Raw genomic sequence first — 13,517 nt, forward strand, 5'->3', positions numbered from 1 at the left:
GTGTGTGTGTGTGTGTGTGTGTGTGTGTGTGTGTGTGTGTGTGTGTGGGGGGGGGGTTAATATGATGACAAATTAGATGTAGCTCATGGTTACCATGGTGATGTCCCAGCACCTGTCAATCTCTGAGTCTGTTAAGTGAATATTAAGTAAAATTCTTCTTAAATCGTGGAGTTAGCCAACTGCCAACTTTATAAGGAGGGGCAGGGCTAATCCCCACCTTCAGATTGGAGGGCGGGGCTAATCCCCAATTTACAATCCCCACCTGCAGATATAAAGCCAGTGCGAATCACTACATAGAGGGCCGGCTCTATTGCTGCTTGGCCATTGGTAAGTGCGGCTCCACTCGGCTCTCATCTTCTCGGTTCTTCTCGTGTGTAGATGGATTGCCACCTCAGTGGAGGCGGACACGTGTCCCTGCTCTGATCGTCGATGCAAAGTGGGCAGGATCGTAACTGGTCATTGTGTTTGAGCCACTACGCTTGTGGTCCTTAATCGCTCTATAATCGGACTTGAATTTCTTTAAATTATCCTGGCACTCCTTACAAGTCTCGGTGCAGCCATGCTACACCCGATAGCTCTCTGTAAATGTGCTCATTCCTTGTGGCCCCGCCCATCAACACGATGAGGAAGTGGAGGTTCAGATGTAGCTTGCAGTTTTGCAGGGCAGGTCATCCAGTGATGTAGCTCTGCTGGTCAGTCAACAGCTGCCGTCTGCTTACGTCAAAATCAGCCTCTCAGAGCTTGGAACCACAAACGAGGTGGTCCCATAGACCGGGCTGAGTGGGTGGTACTGGCAGTGTGCATGCCCTTAACTGGTGCAACGTGGGGCGGATCCAAGGAGAGTTGAGGCCGTGGGAAAGTGCCACGATATCCACCTTAAAGGACCTTTTAGCCTCTGGTGTTACAGAAGATAGTTAGGTTACTGGTGTCACTGGTGTTACTGGTGCTACTGATGTGTTGCTAGTGTTACTGGTGTCACTGGTGTCACTGGTGCTACTGATGTGTTGCTAGTGTTACTGGTGTCACTGGTGCTACTAATGTGTTGCTAGTGTTACTGGTGTCACTGGTGCTACTAATGTGTTGCTAGTGTTACTGGTGTCACTGGTGTTACTGGTGCTATTGATGTGTTGCTAGTGTTACTGGTGTCACTGGTGTTACTGGTGCTACTGATGTGTTGCTAGTGTTACTGGTGTCACTGGTGTTACTGGTGTTACTGATGTGTTGCTAGTGTTACTGGTGTTACAGTTGCTACTGGTGCTACAGGCCTTAATGATGTTGCTGGCATTACTGGTATTGTTTTTGTTACTGGTGTTGCTAAAATTACTGATGTTGCTGATATTACTGGTGTTTGTGTTACTGGGGGTTAGTGGTGTCACTGGTGTGACAAGTTTACCTATGGTTAATGATATTACATGGATAACTGGTATTACACGTGTTACTGATGCCATAGGTGTTACTGGGGTTACTGGTGTTGCTGGTGTTATTAATGTTACAAGGGTTACTGGTCTACCTGGGGTTAATGTTACAGGGATAACTGGTGTTGCATGTGTTACTGGTAATATAGAAGTTACAGAAGAAGAAGAAGGTGCTACTGGATACCTCATTGTTGATGTCATCAAACAGCTGGATTCCTGCATACTGAAAAACAGATAAAAGTTGTTGTGACAAAACTGAACCTTCTATTTTTCATAATGTGCCTCCCATGCAGAAAACAGGAAGCTACAAACTATATGAGCAGAAGCAAACACTCACAGAGCTTTCATCTAGCTTCAGTTTGGCTTTATGCTCTTCAAAGTCCTTCAGTAGAGACTCTGTCAGACTTCGAGGAACCAAAGAAACCATCCGGTCCCCCTCCGAAGAGTAGAAGGCAGGAGGGGGTGTCGAGGCCCAGGGCTTAGCAGTGACGAAGGAGACGGAAGGCAGATGGACTCCAGGAGGAGTAGAGGACACACTGACAGCTTTTTCTGAGGCACAGGAAAATAAATCAGCGACATGTGACGTCACACATGTTGAAATCAGAAAAAACGATTTTATTCTTTTAGTCCCAGTTATTTTTACAGGTGGGCCGTGTCTGAGAGCAGGTGGACTGAGGACAGGCCAGTTGATTTGAATCGGCGGATCAGAATCAACAGCACCGCCTTCTTCAGGTCTCTGTCCTGATAATAAAAACTGACTCTTGTGTTGCATAAAATCCAGTAACTGATTTACAGAAGACCGGGATGTCCTTTGGTTTGCCTGGAATTTAGTCTCATTTAGTTATTCATTCTTTATGGATCTGGTCGAAGACCAAGAGGAGGGAAACGTGTCAGGAGACAGAGAAGAGGAAAGTGAAGAACCTAGGACTGAGGGTTGCAACTCTAAATGTGGGGACAATGACAGGCAAAGGTAGAGAGCTGGCTGACATGATGGTGGTATGCACTGGTTAACTGGTCATCATTAACTTCACGCAGACTAACTGGTACATTCAGGGCCAGATTAACACTTCGCTGTACCCTGGGCAACAATCTTCAAGGGCCCCATCATCACGACCCCAGAATCACCATAATCTGGCAAAATACAGTAAATATACTTAAATTCTAAAGATCAAGTGTATTTTTATGTATAAAAATCCAAACGCTCATAGAACTATAAATGCTACCATGTCCTCTTGTTGACGCAAATCATCAAGACTGAGTTAAGTTGAACGCACTTTGAACACCGTATGACACCATATGTGCACTTGTTTAGCAACGTGTTGGCCATTGGTGTCAGAAGCATTTGTAATTGGGGGGGGGGGGGGGTACACTGATGGGGGTGTCTGGGTGTCCTCCCCCAGAAAATTTTGAATAAAGTAGATGCCATTTCCTGCATTCTGGTGTATTTTAACAGGTTGTTTAACATCTAGTTTTACCTACACAAGTACTTGATTCAATAAATATTTTAGAGTTAATGGCACAACAAGAAGTGGCCTGACCAACAGCTGATTCAATTAATTAAAAATTATATATTCAAATGGGACAATTTGATGCCAGTCGTCGATTGGTCAGTTGCTGACACGCCTACTGGATTGATTGACAGGTCGTGCCATGTAGGATCTGAAAAAACAAGACAGAGCTGCAGCAGCGGCGCTGGGAGGAGGCGGGGCGGCCCAAATGCAGCAGAAGCGCTGCAGTCTCTCTGTGCAGCGCAGGGCTCCAAGGAAAGCAGGAGATAACCAGATATTTTGCTTGTGCCCTCACTGCCCTGGGCCCCTAGAGATCGTGGGTCCCTGGGCACTTGCCCAGTTGCCCATATGGTTTCCTTTTGGTTGCCATTTTATTTTAATTTATATTTTTAAAAAATTTGTATGCTTCTTTTATGATTGTCTATTGTTGTTGTTGTCTACTGTTGTCATCACTCTTTTTGTTAAAATCAGGTCTCCTTTGTAAATGAGTCCCCGAGGCTCAGTGGGATTAACCTGTCTAAATAAAGGTTGAATGAATGATGCAGAGAAGGAAGGTAGAGGTTTTATGTGTCCAAGAGACCAAGTGGAAGGGCAGCAAGGCTCGCAGCATTAGAGCAGGGTTTAAACTGTTTTACCATGGTGTGGATAGAAAGAGAAATGGAGTAAGGGTGGTCCTGAAGGAGGAGTTGACAAAGAATGTACAAACCGGATTCCAAAAAAGTTGGGACACTAAACAAATTGTGAATAAAAACTGAATGCAATGATGTGGAGATGGCAAATATCAATATTTTATTCGTAATATAACATAGATGACAGATCAAAAGTTTAATCTGAGTAAATGTAACATTTTAAAGGAAAATGTGTTGATTCAAAATTTCACAGTGTCAACAAATCCCAAAAAAGTTGGGACAAGTAGCAATAAGTGGCTGGAAAAAGGAAATTGAGCATATAACGAACAGCTGGAAGACCAATTAACACTAATTAGGTCAATTGACAACATGATTGGGTATAAAAAGAGCTTCTCAGAGTGTCAGTGTCTCTCAGAAGCCAAGATGGTAAGAGAATCACCAATTCCACCATTGTTGTGCAGAAAGATAGTGCAGCAATACCAGAATGGTGTTACCCAGCGTAAAATAGCAAAGACTTTTAAGTTATCATCATCAACCGTGCATAACATCATCAAAAGATTCAGAGAATCTGGAACAATCGCTGTGCGTAAGGGTCAAGGCCGTAAAACTCTACTGGATGCTCGTGATCTCCGGGCTCTTAAACGTCACTGCACCTCAAACAGGAATGCCACTGTCAAGGAAATAACAGAATGGGCTCAGGAATACTTCCAGAAAGCATTGTCAGTGAACACAATCCACCGTGCCATCCGCCGTTGCCAGCTGAAACTCTACAGTGCAAAGAGGAAGCCATTTCTAAGCAAGCTCCACAAGCTCAGACGTTTGCACTGGGCCAGGGGTCATTTAAAATGGAGTGTGGCAAAATGGAAGACTGTTCTGTGGTCAGATGAGTCACGATTTGAAGTTCTTTATGGAACACTGGGACGCCATGTCATCCGGACCAGAGAGGACAAGGATAGCCCAAGTTGTTATCCACGCTCCGTTCAGAAGCCTGCATCACTGATGGTATGGGGTTGCATGAGCGCTTGTGGCATGGGCAGCTTGCATGTCTGGAAAGGCACCATTAATGCAGAGAACTATGTTCAGGTTCTAGAACAACATATGCTCCCATCTAGACGTCATCTCTTTCAGGGAAGACCCTGCATTTTTCAACACGATAATGCCAGACCACATTCTGCAGCAATCACAACATCATGGCTACGTAGGAGAAGGATCCGGGTACTGAAATGGCCAGCCTGCAGTCCAGATCTTTCACCTATAGAGAACATTTGGCGCATCATAAAGAGGAAGGTGCCACAAAGAAGGCCCAAGATGATTGAACAGTTAGAGGCCTGTATTAGACATGAATGGGAGAGTGTTCCTATTTCTAAACTGGAGAAACTGGTCTCCTCTGTCCCCAGACGTCTGTTGAGTGTTGGAAGAAGAAGGGGGGATGCCACACAGTGGTAAAAATGGACTTGTCCCAACTTTTTTGGGATTTGTTGACACCATGAAATTTGGAAACAACAGATTTTTCCGTTAAAATGAAACATTATCTCAGTTTAAACTTTTGATCTGTGATTTGTGTTCTATTCTGAATAAAGTATTAGATATTGGCACCTCCACATCATTGCATTCAGTTTTTATTCACAATTTGTTTAGTGTCCCAACTTTTTTGGAATCCGGCTTGTAGTAGAATTGAAAAGAGTGTCAGATAGGATGATGTGTCTGAAGGTAGAAGTAGAAGGTCTGATGCTAAACATCATCAGTGGTTATGCTCCACAGGTTGGATGTGATGAGGAGGAGAAAGATACATTTTGTAAAGATCTGGATGAAGTGATGGAGAGTATTCCCAGGGAGGAGAGAGTGGTGATGGGAGCAGACCTGAATGGACATGTTGGTGAAGGAAACAGAGGATGAGGAAGTGATGGGTAGGTTTGGTGTCAAGAAAAGAAACCAGGAAGGACAGATGGTGGTGGATTTTACCAAGAGAATGGAAATGGCTGTAGTCAACACCTGTTTCCAAAAGAGGGAGGAGCATAGAGTGACCTATAAGAGTGGAGGAAGGAGTACGCAGGTCGACTACATTCTGTGTAGAAGCGGAAACCTGAGGGAGATTGGAGACTGTAAGGTTGTGGCAGGGGAGAGTGTGGCCAGACAGCATCGGATGGTTGTGTGTAGAATGACTGTTGTTGTGAAGAAGAGAAAGAGAGTAAAATCAGAGAAGACGACCAAATGGTGGAAGATGAAGAAGGAAGAATGTTGTGAGAAGTTCAGAGAGGAGCTGTTAAAGGCTCTGGGTGGTAAGAAAGAGCTTCCAGATGACTGGACTACTACAGCAACAGTAATTAGAGAGACAGGTAGGAAGGTACTTGGTGTGTCATCTGGATAGAGAATGGATGATCAGGAGACCTGGTGGTGGAATAGTGAAGTGCAGGAAGCTGTTCAAAGAAAGAGGTTAGCCAAGAAGAAATATGACAGAGAGAGGACTGAAGAGAGGAGACAGGAATATAAGGAGATGGGACGTAGAGCAAAGAGGGAGGTAGCTAAGACAAAGCAGAAGGTGTACAATGAGTTGTATGGGAGACTGGACACTAAAGAGGGAGAGAAGGATTTGTACTAAATGACAAGACAGAGGGATCAGACTGGAAAGGATGTGCAGCAGGTTAGGCTTGTTAAATATAATAATGGTAATGTTCTAACAAGTGAGGAGTGTGAGACAGGGAGATGGAAGGAGTGTTTTGAGAAGCTAATGAATGAAGAGAATGAAAGAGAAAGAAGAGTAGAGGTCATAGAAACTGTGGACCAGGAAGTTGGAGAGATTAGTGAGGGTGAAGTCCAGAAAACTCTGAAAAGAATGAAGGCAGTAGGACCTGATATATCAGTGGAGGTTTGAAAATGTCTAGCAGAGATGGCAATGAGGTTTTTGACTCAGATATTCAGTGGCATATTTGAGGGTGAGAAATGCCTGAGGAATGAAGTGTGCTGGTGGCCATTTTTAAGAACAAGGGTGATGTACAGAGTTGTAGCAACTACAGGGGAATTAAGTTGATGAGTCACACGATGAAGATCTGGGAGAGAGTTGTGGAAGCAAGACTTAGACAAGAGGTGACTATCTGTGAGCAGCAGTATGGTTTAATGCAAAAAAAGAGCACCACAGATGCCATCTTTGCTTTGAGGATGTTGATGGAGAAGTAAAGAGAGGGTCAGAAAAAACTGCATTGCGTCCGTTTGGATTTGGAAAAAGCAACTGACAGAGTGCCAAGGGAGGAGGTGTGGTATTGCATGAAGAAATCTGGAGTGGCAGAGAAGTATGTTAGACTGGTACAGGACATGTGAGGACAGCAGGACAGTGGTGAGATGTGCTGTAGGAATGACAGATAGCTTCAAGTTGAAGGTAGGAGTGCATCAAGGATTGGCTCTGAGCCCCTTCTTGTTTGGTCTGGTGATGGACTGACTAACAGATGAGGTCAGGCAGGAATCCCTGTGCACTATGATGTTTGCAGATGACATTATGATCTGTAGTGAGAACAGGGAACAGGTGGAAGAGAACTTGGAGAGGTGGAGGTAAGTACATGAAAAAAGAGGAATGAAAGTCAGCCCTAGTAAGACAAAGTATGTGTGTGAGTGACAAGGAGGCCGGTGGAACAGTGAGGCTACAAGGAGCAGAGGTTACAAAGGTGCAGGACTTCAAAGACTTGGGGTCCACTGTCCAAGAAAATGGGGAGTGTGGTAAAGAAGTTAAGAAGAGAGTCCATGTAGGATGGAGAAAAGTTTCAGGAGTGATTTGCGACTAAAGGGTGTCAGCAAAGGTCAAAGGAAAAGTTTACAAGACAATGGTGAGACCAGCCATGTTGTATGGTCTGGAGACAGAGACATGGACAAAAAGACAGTAGACAGAACTGGAAGTGGCAGAAATGAAGATGTTGCGGTTCTCCTTAGGAGAGACAAGAATGGGTACAGAGGTACAGAGCAGGTTGAACAAATGAGAGATAAAGTTAGAGGCCAGACTGAGATGGTTTGGACATGTCCAGAGGAGGGACAGTGGGTATATTGGTAGAAGGATGTTAGACAGGAAAAAGACAAAGAGGAAGACCTAAAAGGAGACATATGGATGCAGTTAGAGAAGTCATGGAGGTGGTTAGAGTGAGGGCAGAGGATGCAAGTACATTGTACTTGTACTTTAGTGTCTAGCTTCCCATACAACTCATCATGCACCTTCTGCTTTGCATTTGCTACCTCTCTCTTTGATCTATGTTGCATCTCCTTATCCCCATCTCCTCTCTTCAGTCCTCTCATAGTCACATTTCTTCATGGCTAGCCTCTTTTTCTGAACAGCTTCCTGCACTTCACTATTCCACCACCAGGTTTCCTTTTCATTCAACCTTTTTTTATACAGGTTAATCCCATTGAATCTCAGGGACTCATTTACTTATCTTTTCTCTGTCCAGATGACACACCCAACACCTTCCTACCCATCTAATTACAGTTATTTTCTCTAATTAATCAGCTGTCACTCTTTAACCTCTTTTAACAGTAAGGGGTTACCTTTCAACTCCTGAGCGATCAGAGGTCACCATTTAAACCCCGTTAGTGATTAAGGGTCACCCTTCAGACCTGGTTAGTGGTCAGAGGTCACACTTCAATTCCAGTTAGTGGTCAGAGGTTTGACCAGTTTGCTCAATGTCAGATATGAAAACAAGCTCGTTAGCTTCTACTGTATGTGTGTTCAGATGTGTAAAGCAATAGGTGTTACTTGACAACCTTATTATTTTCTGGGGTTGTTAAGCTTCTGATCGAGAGAAAGATGCCTTCACATCTACCTGCTTCCCTTATAAACTTTCTTTCAAATTCTAGCCCACCCTATAAGTTTTATTTCTCTGAATTTATTTGTTTATAAAATGTCTTTTATAAACATCCTTTGATTTTAGATGGTAATAAGAAAATAATGTTATCTGCAGAAGTAAGGATTTCACTTCGTATCAGAGACCTTTTGTCTTTGAGTATATTTTCGACTGAATGTGTTGTCCGTGTGGTGGTCTTAACAAGACTTTGTCTGACGTCATGATGTACTGCATCATAAACACAGAACTAGATGTTTTAGGAAGTTCTTGAGGGTGTTTGGAGGTCCACCCCTACAGATCCTGAGCTTCATATTCAGTTGATTTTCTTAGTTCAGTTAGTAACAGCTCTGATACCCAACAAATAGTTATCATTTGCTGTTCCTGAATGACTGTTAGAAATGAACTTTAAACTTCAACAAATAAACCTGAACCTGATCCCTAAAAGGCTCGGTTCCATCAGGAAGAACTATGTACCTGTATTTATTGGAGGGTAGAACTGCCTGACAGCCATGTTGGATGCCTGTTCCACCAGAGGAGCTGGAGAGAAGGGTGGTTGGCTGTTTTCTTTTATGGATTCTCTCAACTCCCTTAGCTCTTGTTCCCGTCTCAGATCCTCTTCAATCTCTTTCTCAATGAAATCTGGAGCTCCTTGTCCTCTGGACTGCAGGCCAGTGGTCTCCAGGTTCTCCCTCCAGGACTGAGGAGCCGTTTCACTGAGAGTTGTTGGTGTTGGGGAATTTGAAAAAGAAGAAAACAAAGCGGTTTGATCCTGGTGGAAACGTCTTGTGTCCTGGACTTCAGAGTCTCTTGTAATGAAGGGGGAGGTTTGGTAGGACCAGGCTTCTTCAGGATGTCGGTGAGGACAGCATGGAGGAAGGAAGACTTCATCTGTTTCAGACCCAGACTCTAGCATTTCTCCTGTGCTCTTGTTCTCATTTTGTGGTTCAGCCTTTGTCCTGATGTCCTCCAGGTCTAATGGAAGGTCTTGAGTGTCTTGTTCAAGAAATTTGTCTTGTTGCTGAGGTGACACTTTCCTCTGGTCCTCCCTTTGACTCTTACTGTGGAGGATGAACCCCACTGTGTTCTTCTCGTGGATTCTGTCAGGTGCCAGAGACAGCTGTGAGCGCCTGGTTCTGATCTGGACCATCTCTCTTTGAGCACAACTGTGCGTCAGCCCTCTAGAACGTCGCAGATCCTCCTCACGTTCCTGAGCTAACCGGATCTCTCTTTCAATGGGGGTTTCATGGCGCACTGTGGGTTTGCTTGTCCAGTTGTCTTGCTGAGTGTTGCTAGACATGCCGTCATCACTGGGATAGCTGCTGGCCACCTCCACAAGAGGTTCTTCAAGGCCAAAGTCCAGATCATCAAACCCACCACTCGGTCTACTAAGACTCTCAAACACTGGTACGTTCCTCTCAGAACTTGTCTCATCTTCCTCTGCTGCTTTAATCAGAGTTGGATCATCACTCGTTTCTGTAGAACCAGAAATATTCAATTTTCTCGACACAAACACATCAGGAATCACGTCCAGTTGTCTTCTGGAGGACTTGACTGGGCTGAGGATTTCTTCCAGTTGCTCTTGTTCCATCTGCATAAATTTCTGTCTGGCAGTGCTGAAGTTGATCTGCTCCTTATCGATGGTTTCAGGATCTACAAGGTGAGGAGAGTTTGGTCCTAAACTGTCAGGATTGAAGCTCAAACTGAAACCTTCTATCAGTCTATCTGTAGCCAAGACTGGATCTGGAGTCTCCACTGGTTTTGGTGGTTCTATTTGGTTCTTCTTGGGAGCTTGGCTACGAATGATCTCCATGCGAAGGTGTTTCTCCTCTTCCTCATCCACTCTGATGCCATTATATGAATGCATCTTGTACTCCGAGTCTTCATTACTCACTGAAAACAGACTCTCTGGCTTCCTGCTGTTGTTGTAGGTCTGTAGTTTGAATTCCTTCTCCTCTTTCAGGATGGCCATTTGGGTCTGCCGCTGTGGTGACACCATCCAGGCTTGGTTCTGCTGGGCTTCAGGACTTTTGGCATCCTCCACAAATGAGTAGAAGCCACAGTGAGAGCCAGAGCTGCTGCTCGGGCTGCTGGGCTGCCACTCATCACTACTGGAGTTCCCATCATGTGACACAACGATCTGCCGGGCCTGGACCAGTTCGTTTAAGGACCCGTCACTCTGCTGCAAGACCAAAACTGAAGAGTCAGAATCCTGGTCGTCCAGGTCAGGGGTAGGACCAGCAATGGTGCGCAGGTCTGAAGGTTGCAGCAGTGGGGAATGAGGCTTCAGCACCCACTTCTTTGGAGTGCTGTTCATATCTGCAGGGGGCGCTGCTGAGCCAGCAGAGGGGGGGCAATCTGATGGAAGACGACGACGGACGGAGCTCCGAAAAATCTGCAGAGACAAAACAACCTGAGGACCACCAGATAAGACAAAACAACTCAGGGACAATCTGAAGACACAACACAATAAAACAATAACCACAGATACAAAGGGGTGCCATGGAAACATTCTGGCTTCATATGACCTGTAACGTGTGAAGGCAGGGAACTACCAGAACACATTACAAATAAACAACCTGAATTCTGCTAAACTTGAAGCGCCTTTGAATCAAACCTTTTGATAAATATAATGCAATACTGTAACGATAACACATATAAGGTACTGCAAAAAAATTAAAAAGTCCCCCTGCCAAGATGAGCAGTTGTTGAGATATACGGTCACTGAAAATACACACACAGTAACAGGAAGTGATGTCAAAGGGGAATTCCTGCATGTGAACAGAACATTGCTACAGTAGAGAATAATCTGAGATTTAGATTATTTTGAGTCCTGATCAGAGAGAGAGACATAGAGGGGTCAGAAGACAAAAGTTCATCAATCATCAGATGGTAGAGCAGTAGTTATGGGGGCCGCTCTTTAAATGTTTGAGCCCCTGGTGCAGCTGAAAGATCAACGTGGTGGTCAAGCAGATCTGGTCCCTCGGTTGTCGCCTAACTTCTAAACAAAATTATGCCGTTCTGTGACAGAAAATGGGTTTCTGTTACGTTTTTACCCGAAAATCATGTGTATTATTTAAATTTCTTCCATATTTATTTCCATAAGTTTTTAGTATTTTACATCACTTGATAATGTACCAGTAGCTGTTTTTGTTCTGTTTTTTAATATAATTTTCTTCCATTTATTTTTCAATTTATATACTTTCTTATGGTTGTCTACTGTTGTCATCACTCTTTGTTTAATCAGGTCTCTCTTGTAGATGAGCCCTCGAGGCTCAATGAGACTCACCTGCAGAAATAAAGTTGAAAGAATGAATGAATATTTTGCATTTGTAGGAAAAAACATCCTACAGGCACTTTAACGCAAAGCACCGTGGAACTGAAATCAGTGTAATTCCAACTCTAACTTTCTGTTCCATCATTTAATAATAATAAATTTTATTTAAAAAGCACCTTTAAGCACACTAAAAACCACGATACAGCAGAAAAAAGGGTAACAATAAGAGTTCAAAAATATCCAAGAAAAGCAGACGTTCAAACTGGAAGTACACCCGAGTACATTAAGGACAGGTTAATCTGAAGAGAAGGATGTTCAGACCAGCTCTGAACAGAGAGCGGGGATGTTTCGTAGGTCAGATGCTCCAGAGTCCAGGAGCAGACTGAAGCTGTTGAAGCCCTCCAGGACGAGGAGATGGATATATGTAGAAGGTCAGATAAAATAGGAGGGGCAAGATGTTGGACGGCTTTAAAGTGTGAAGAATAATTTTGAAGCAGACGCAGGATTTGATCTGGAGCCAGTGAAGCTGCTGCAGGATGAGAGCGATGTGATTATAGGAGGGGGTTAGGGTCACGACACAGGCAGCAGAGTTGTGAACCATCTTGAGCTTATGAAGGAGTTTATTGGGGACGCCAAAAAAAGAAAATTACAATAACCAATCCAGGGCGTCACAAGACTGGACAAGGATGGCAGTGGAACGAGAGGTGAGAGAAAGACGGAGACGATTGTTACGCAGGTGGAAATAAGCAGCCGGAGTGACATCACTGGTGTGGGATGTGAAGGACAGGAAGCTGTCGAGGAAGACCCCAAGCCTGACCTGAGGGGAGGGGAACGCAGTGAGCTGTTAAAGGGGAGGAGAAAACATTCAGATTTGGAAAGTAAGTGTGTTAAAGGGATGAGTTCTGTTTAATCACTGTGTGAGAAAATTGTTAGAAACCAGTGATTGAGCTCAGTGAGACAATCAGTGTGGCTGGAGGGTGGGAGAGCAGAAATCAGTCTGCTAGACAAGTACAGCTGGGTGTCATCTGCACAACACGTCTGTCTGAACAGGTCTCACTTGTAAATGAGTCTTCGAGGCTCAATATCTGTTTAAATAAAGGTTGAATGAATGAAAAATTTACAGACGATATGACTCAGATGAAAATGATATGTGATGAAGAGGAGGGGCCCAAGAACAGAAACTTGTGGCATACCAGTAGAGATGAGGGAAGACTGAAGCTGAATGAACCGAGCGCAGCCACAGAGACAAAACTTAATCCAGTCGAGGGGAGCACGAGGACTGCGGACGGAAGTGAGTCGGTTGAGGAGACAGATGTTGTCAAAGTCCACACTCGGGTCGAGGAGGACGACAAGGGACAGAAGACGTGAGTCAGCAGCGATGGGAAGATGATTTCTGATTTGTATGAGAGCAGACGGTGAAAACCCGACTGAGAGTCCGTTTGAGCTTTTGTTTGATAAATGAGAGTGAAGCTGACTGGAGAAAACTTTTTCAAGTATTTGGGAAATGAAGGGTAGAACATGATCTGAGGTCATGTGACCCAATCAATCTGTTATCAAACTGCAAGCCTGTAGATAAAAGCAGAGATGATCCTCCCATTGATGACCCCATTAAAACAAATCTGATCAAAGTTCCCTGATCATAAAAATGAAGCCTGCGAGCAGGTCAAAGGTTTGAATCCAACCCATAAAACACAAGAGTGGAAAAGCTGACAGGAAATGACCTCATTAAACTCTACTGAGGTGACAGGACCATTCAAAGACTCAGAGGACCACAGAGCACCTGAACGCATCCTGCAGCGAGACCAGAGAGCACCTGAACGCATCCTGCAGAGTGACCACAGAGCACCTGAACGCATCCTGCAGCGTGACCA

At 44.4% G+C, this 13,517-nt stretch overlaps 1 protein-coding gene across 1 annotated transcript in view; it reads right to left on the bottom strand.

The window, feature by feature from the left end:
* The window catches only part of LOC119407602 (mitotic spindle positioning), a 15,436-nt gene that overhangs the window by 787 nt on the left and 1,132 nt on the right, over nucleotides 1-13,517 (bottom strand). The window contains exons 2-4 of the mRNA XM_037674424.1: nucleotides 8,847-10,764; nucleotides 1,753-1,964; nucleotides 1,600-1,638 (exon numbers count right to left, since the gene is read on the bottom strand). Coding sequence (XP_037530352.1) covers nucleotides 1,600-1,638; nucleotides 1,753-1,964; nucleotides 8,847-10,686 — 2,091 coding nt within the window. The 5' untranslated portion in view covers nucleotides 10,687-10,764. The remainder of the gene's footprint in view (nucleotides 1-1,599; nucleotides 1,639-1,752; nucleotides 1,965-8,846; nucleotides 10,765-13,517) is intronic.

This window comes from Nematolebias whitei, chromosome 3 (assembly GCF_014905685.2).
Source record: "Nematolebias whitei isolate Nwh7 chromosome 3, NemWhi1, whole genome shotgun sequence".
In the NCBI taxonomy this organism is placed as follows: domain Eukaryota; kingdom Metazoa; phylum Chordata; class Actinopteri; order Cyprinodontiformes; family Rivulidae; genus Nematolebias; species Nematolebias whitei.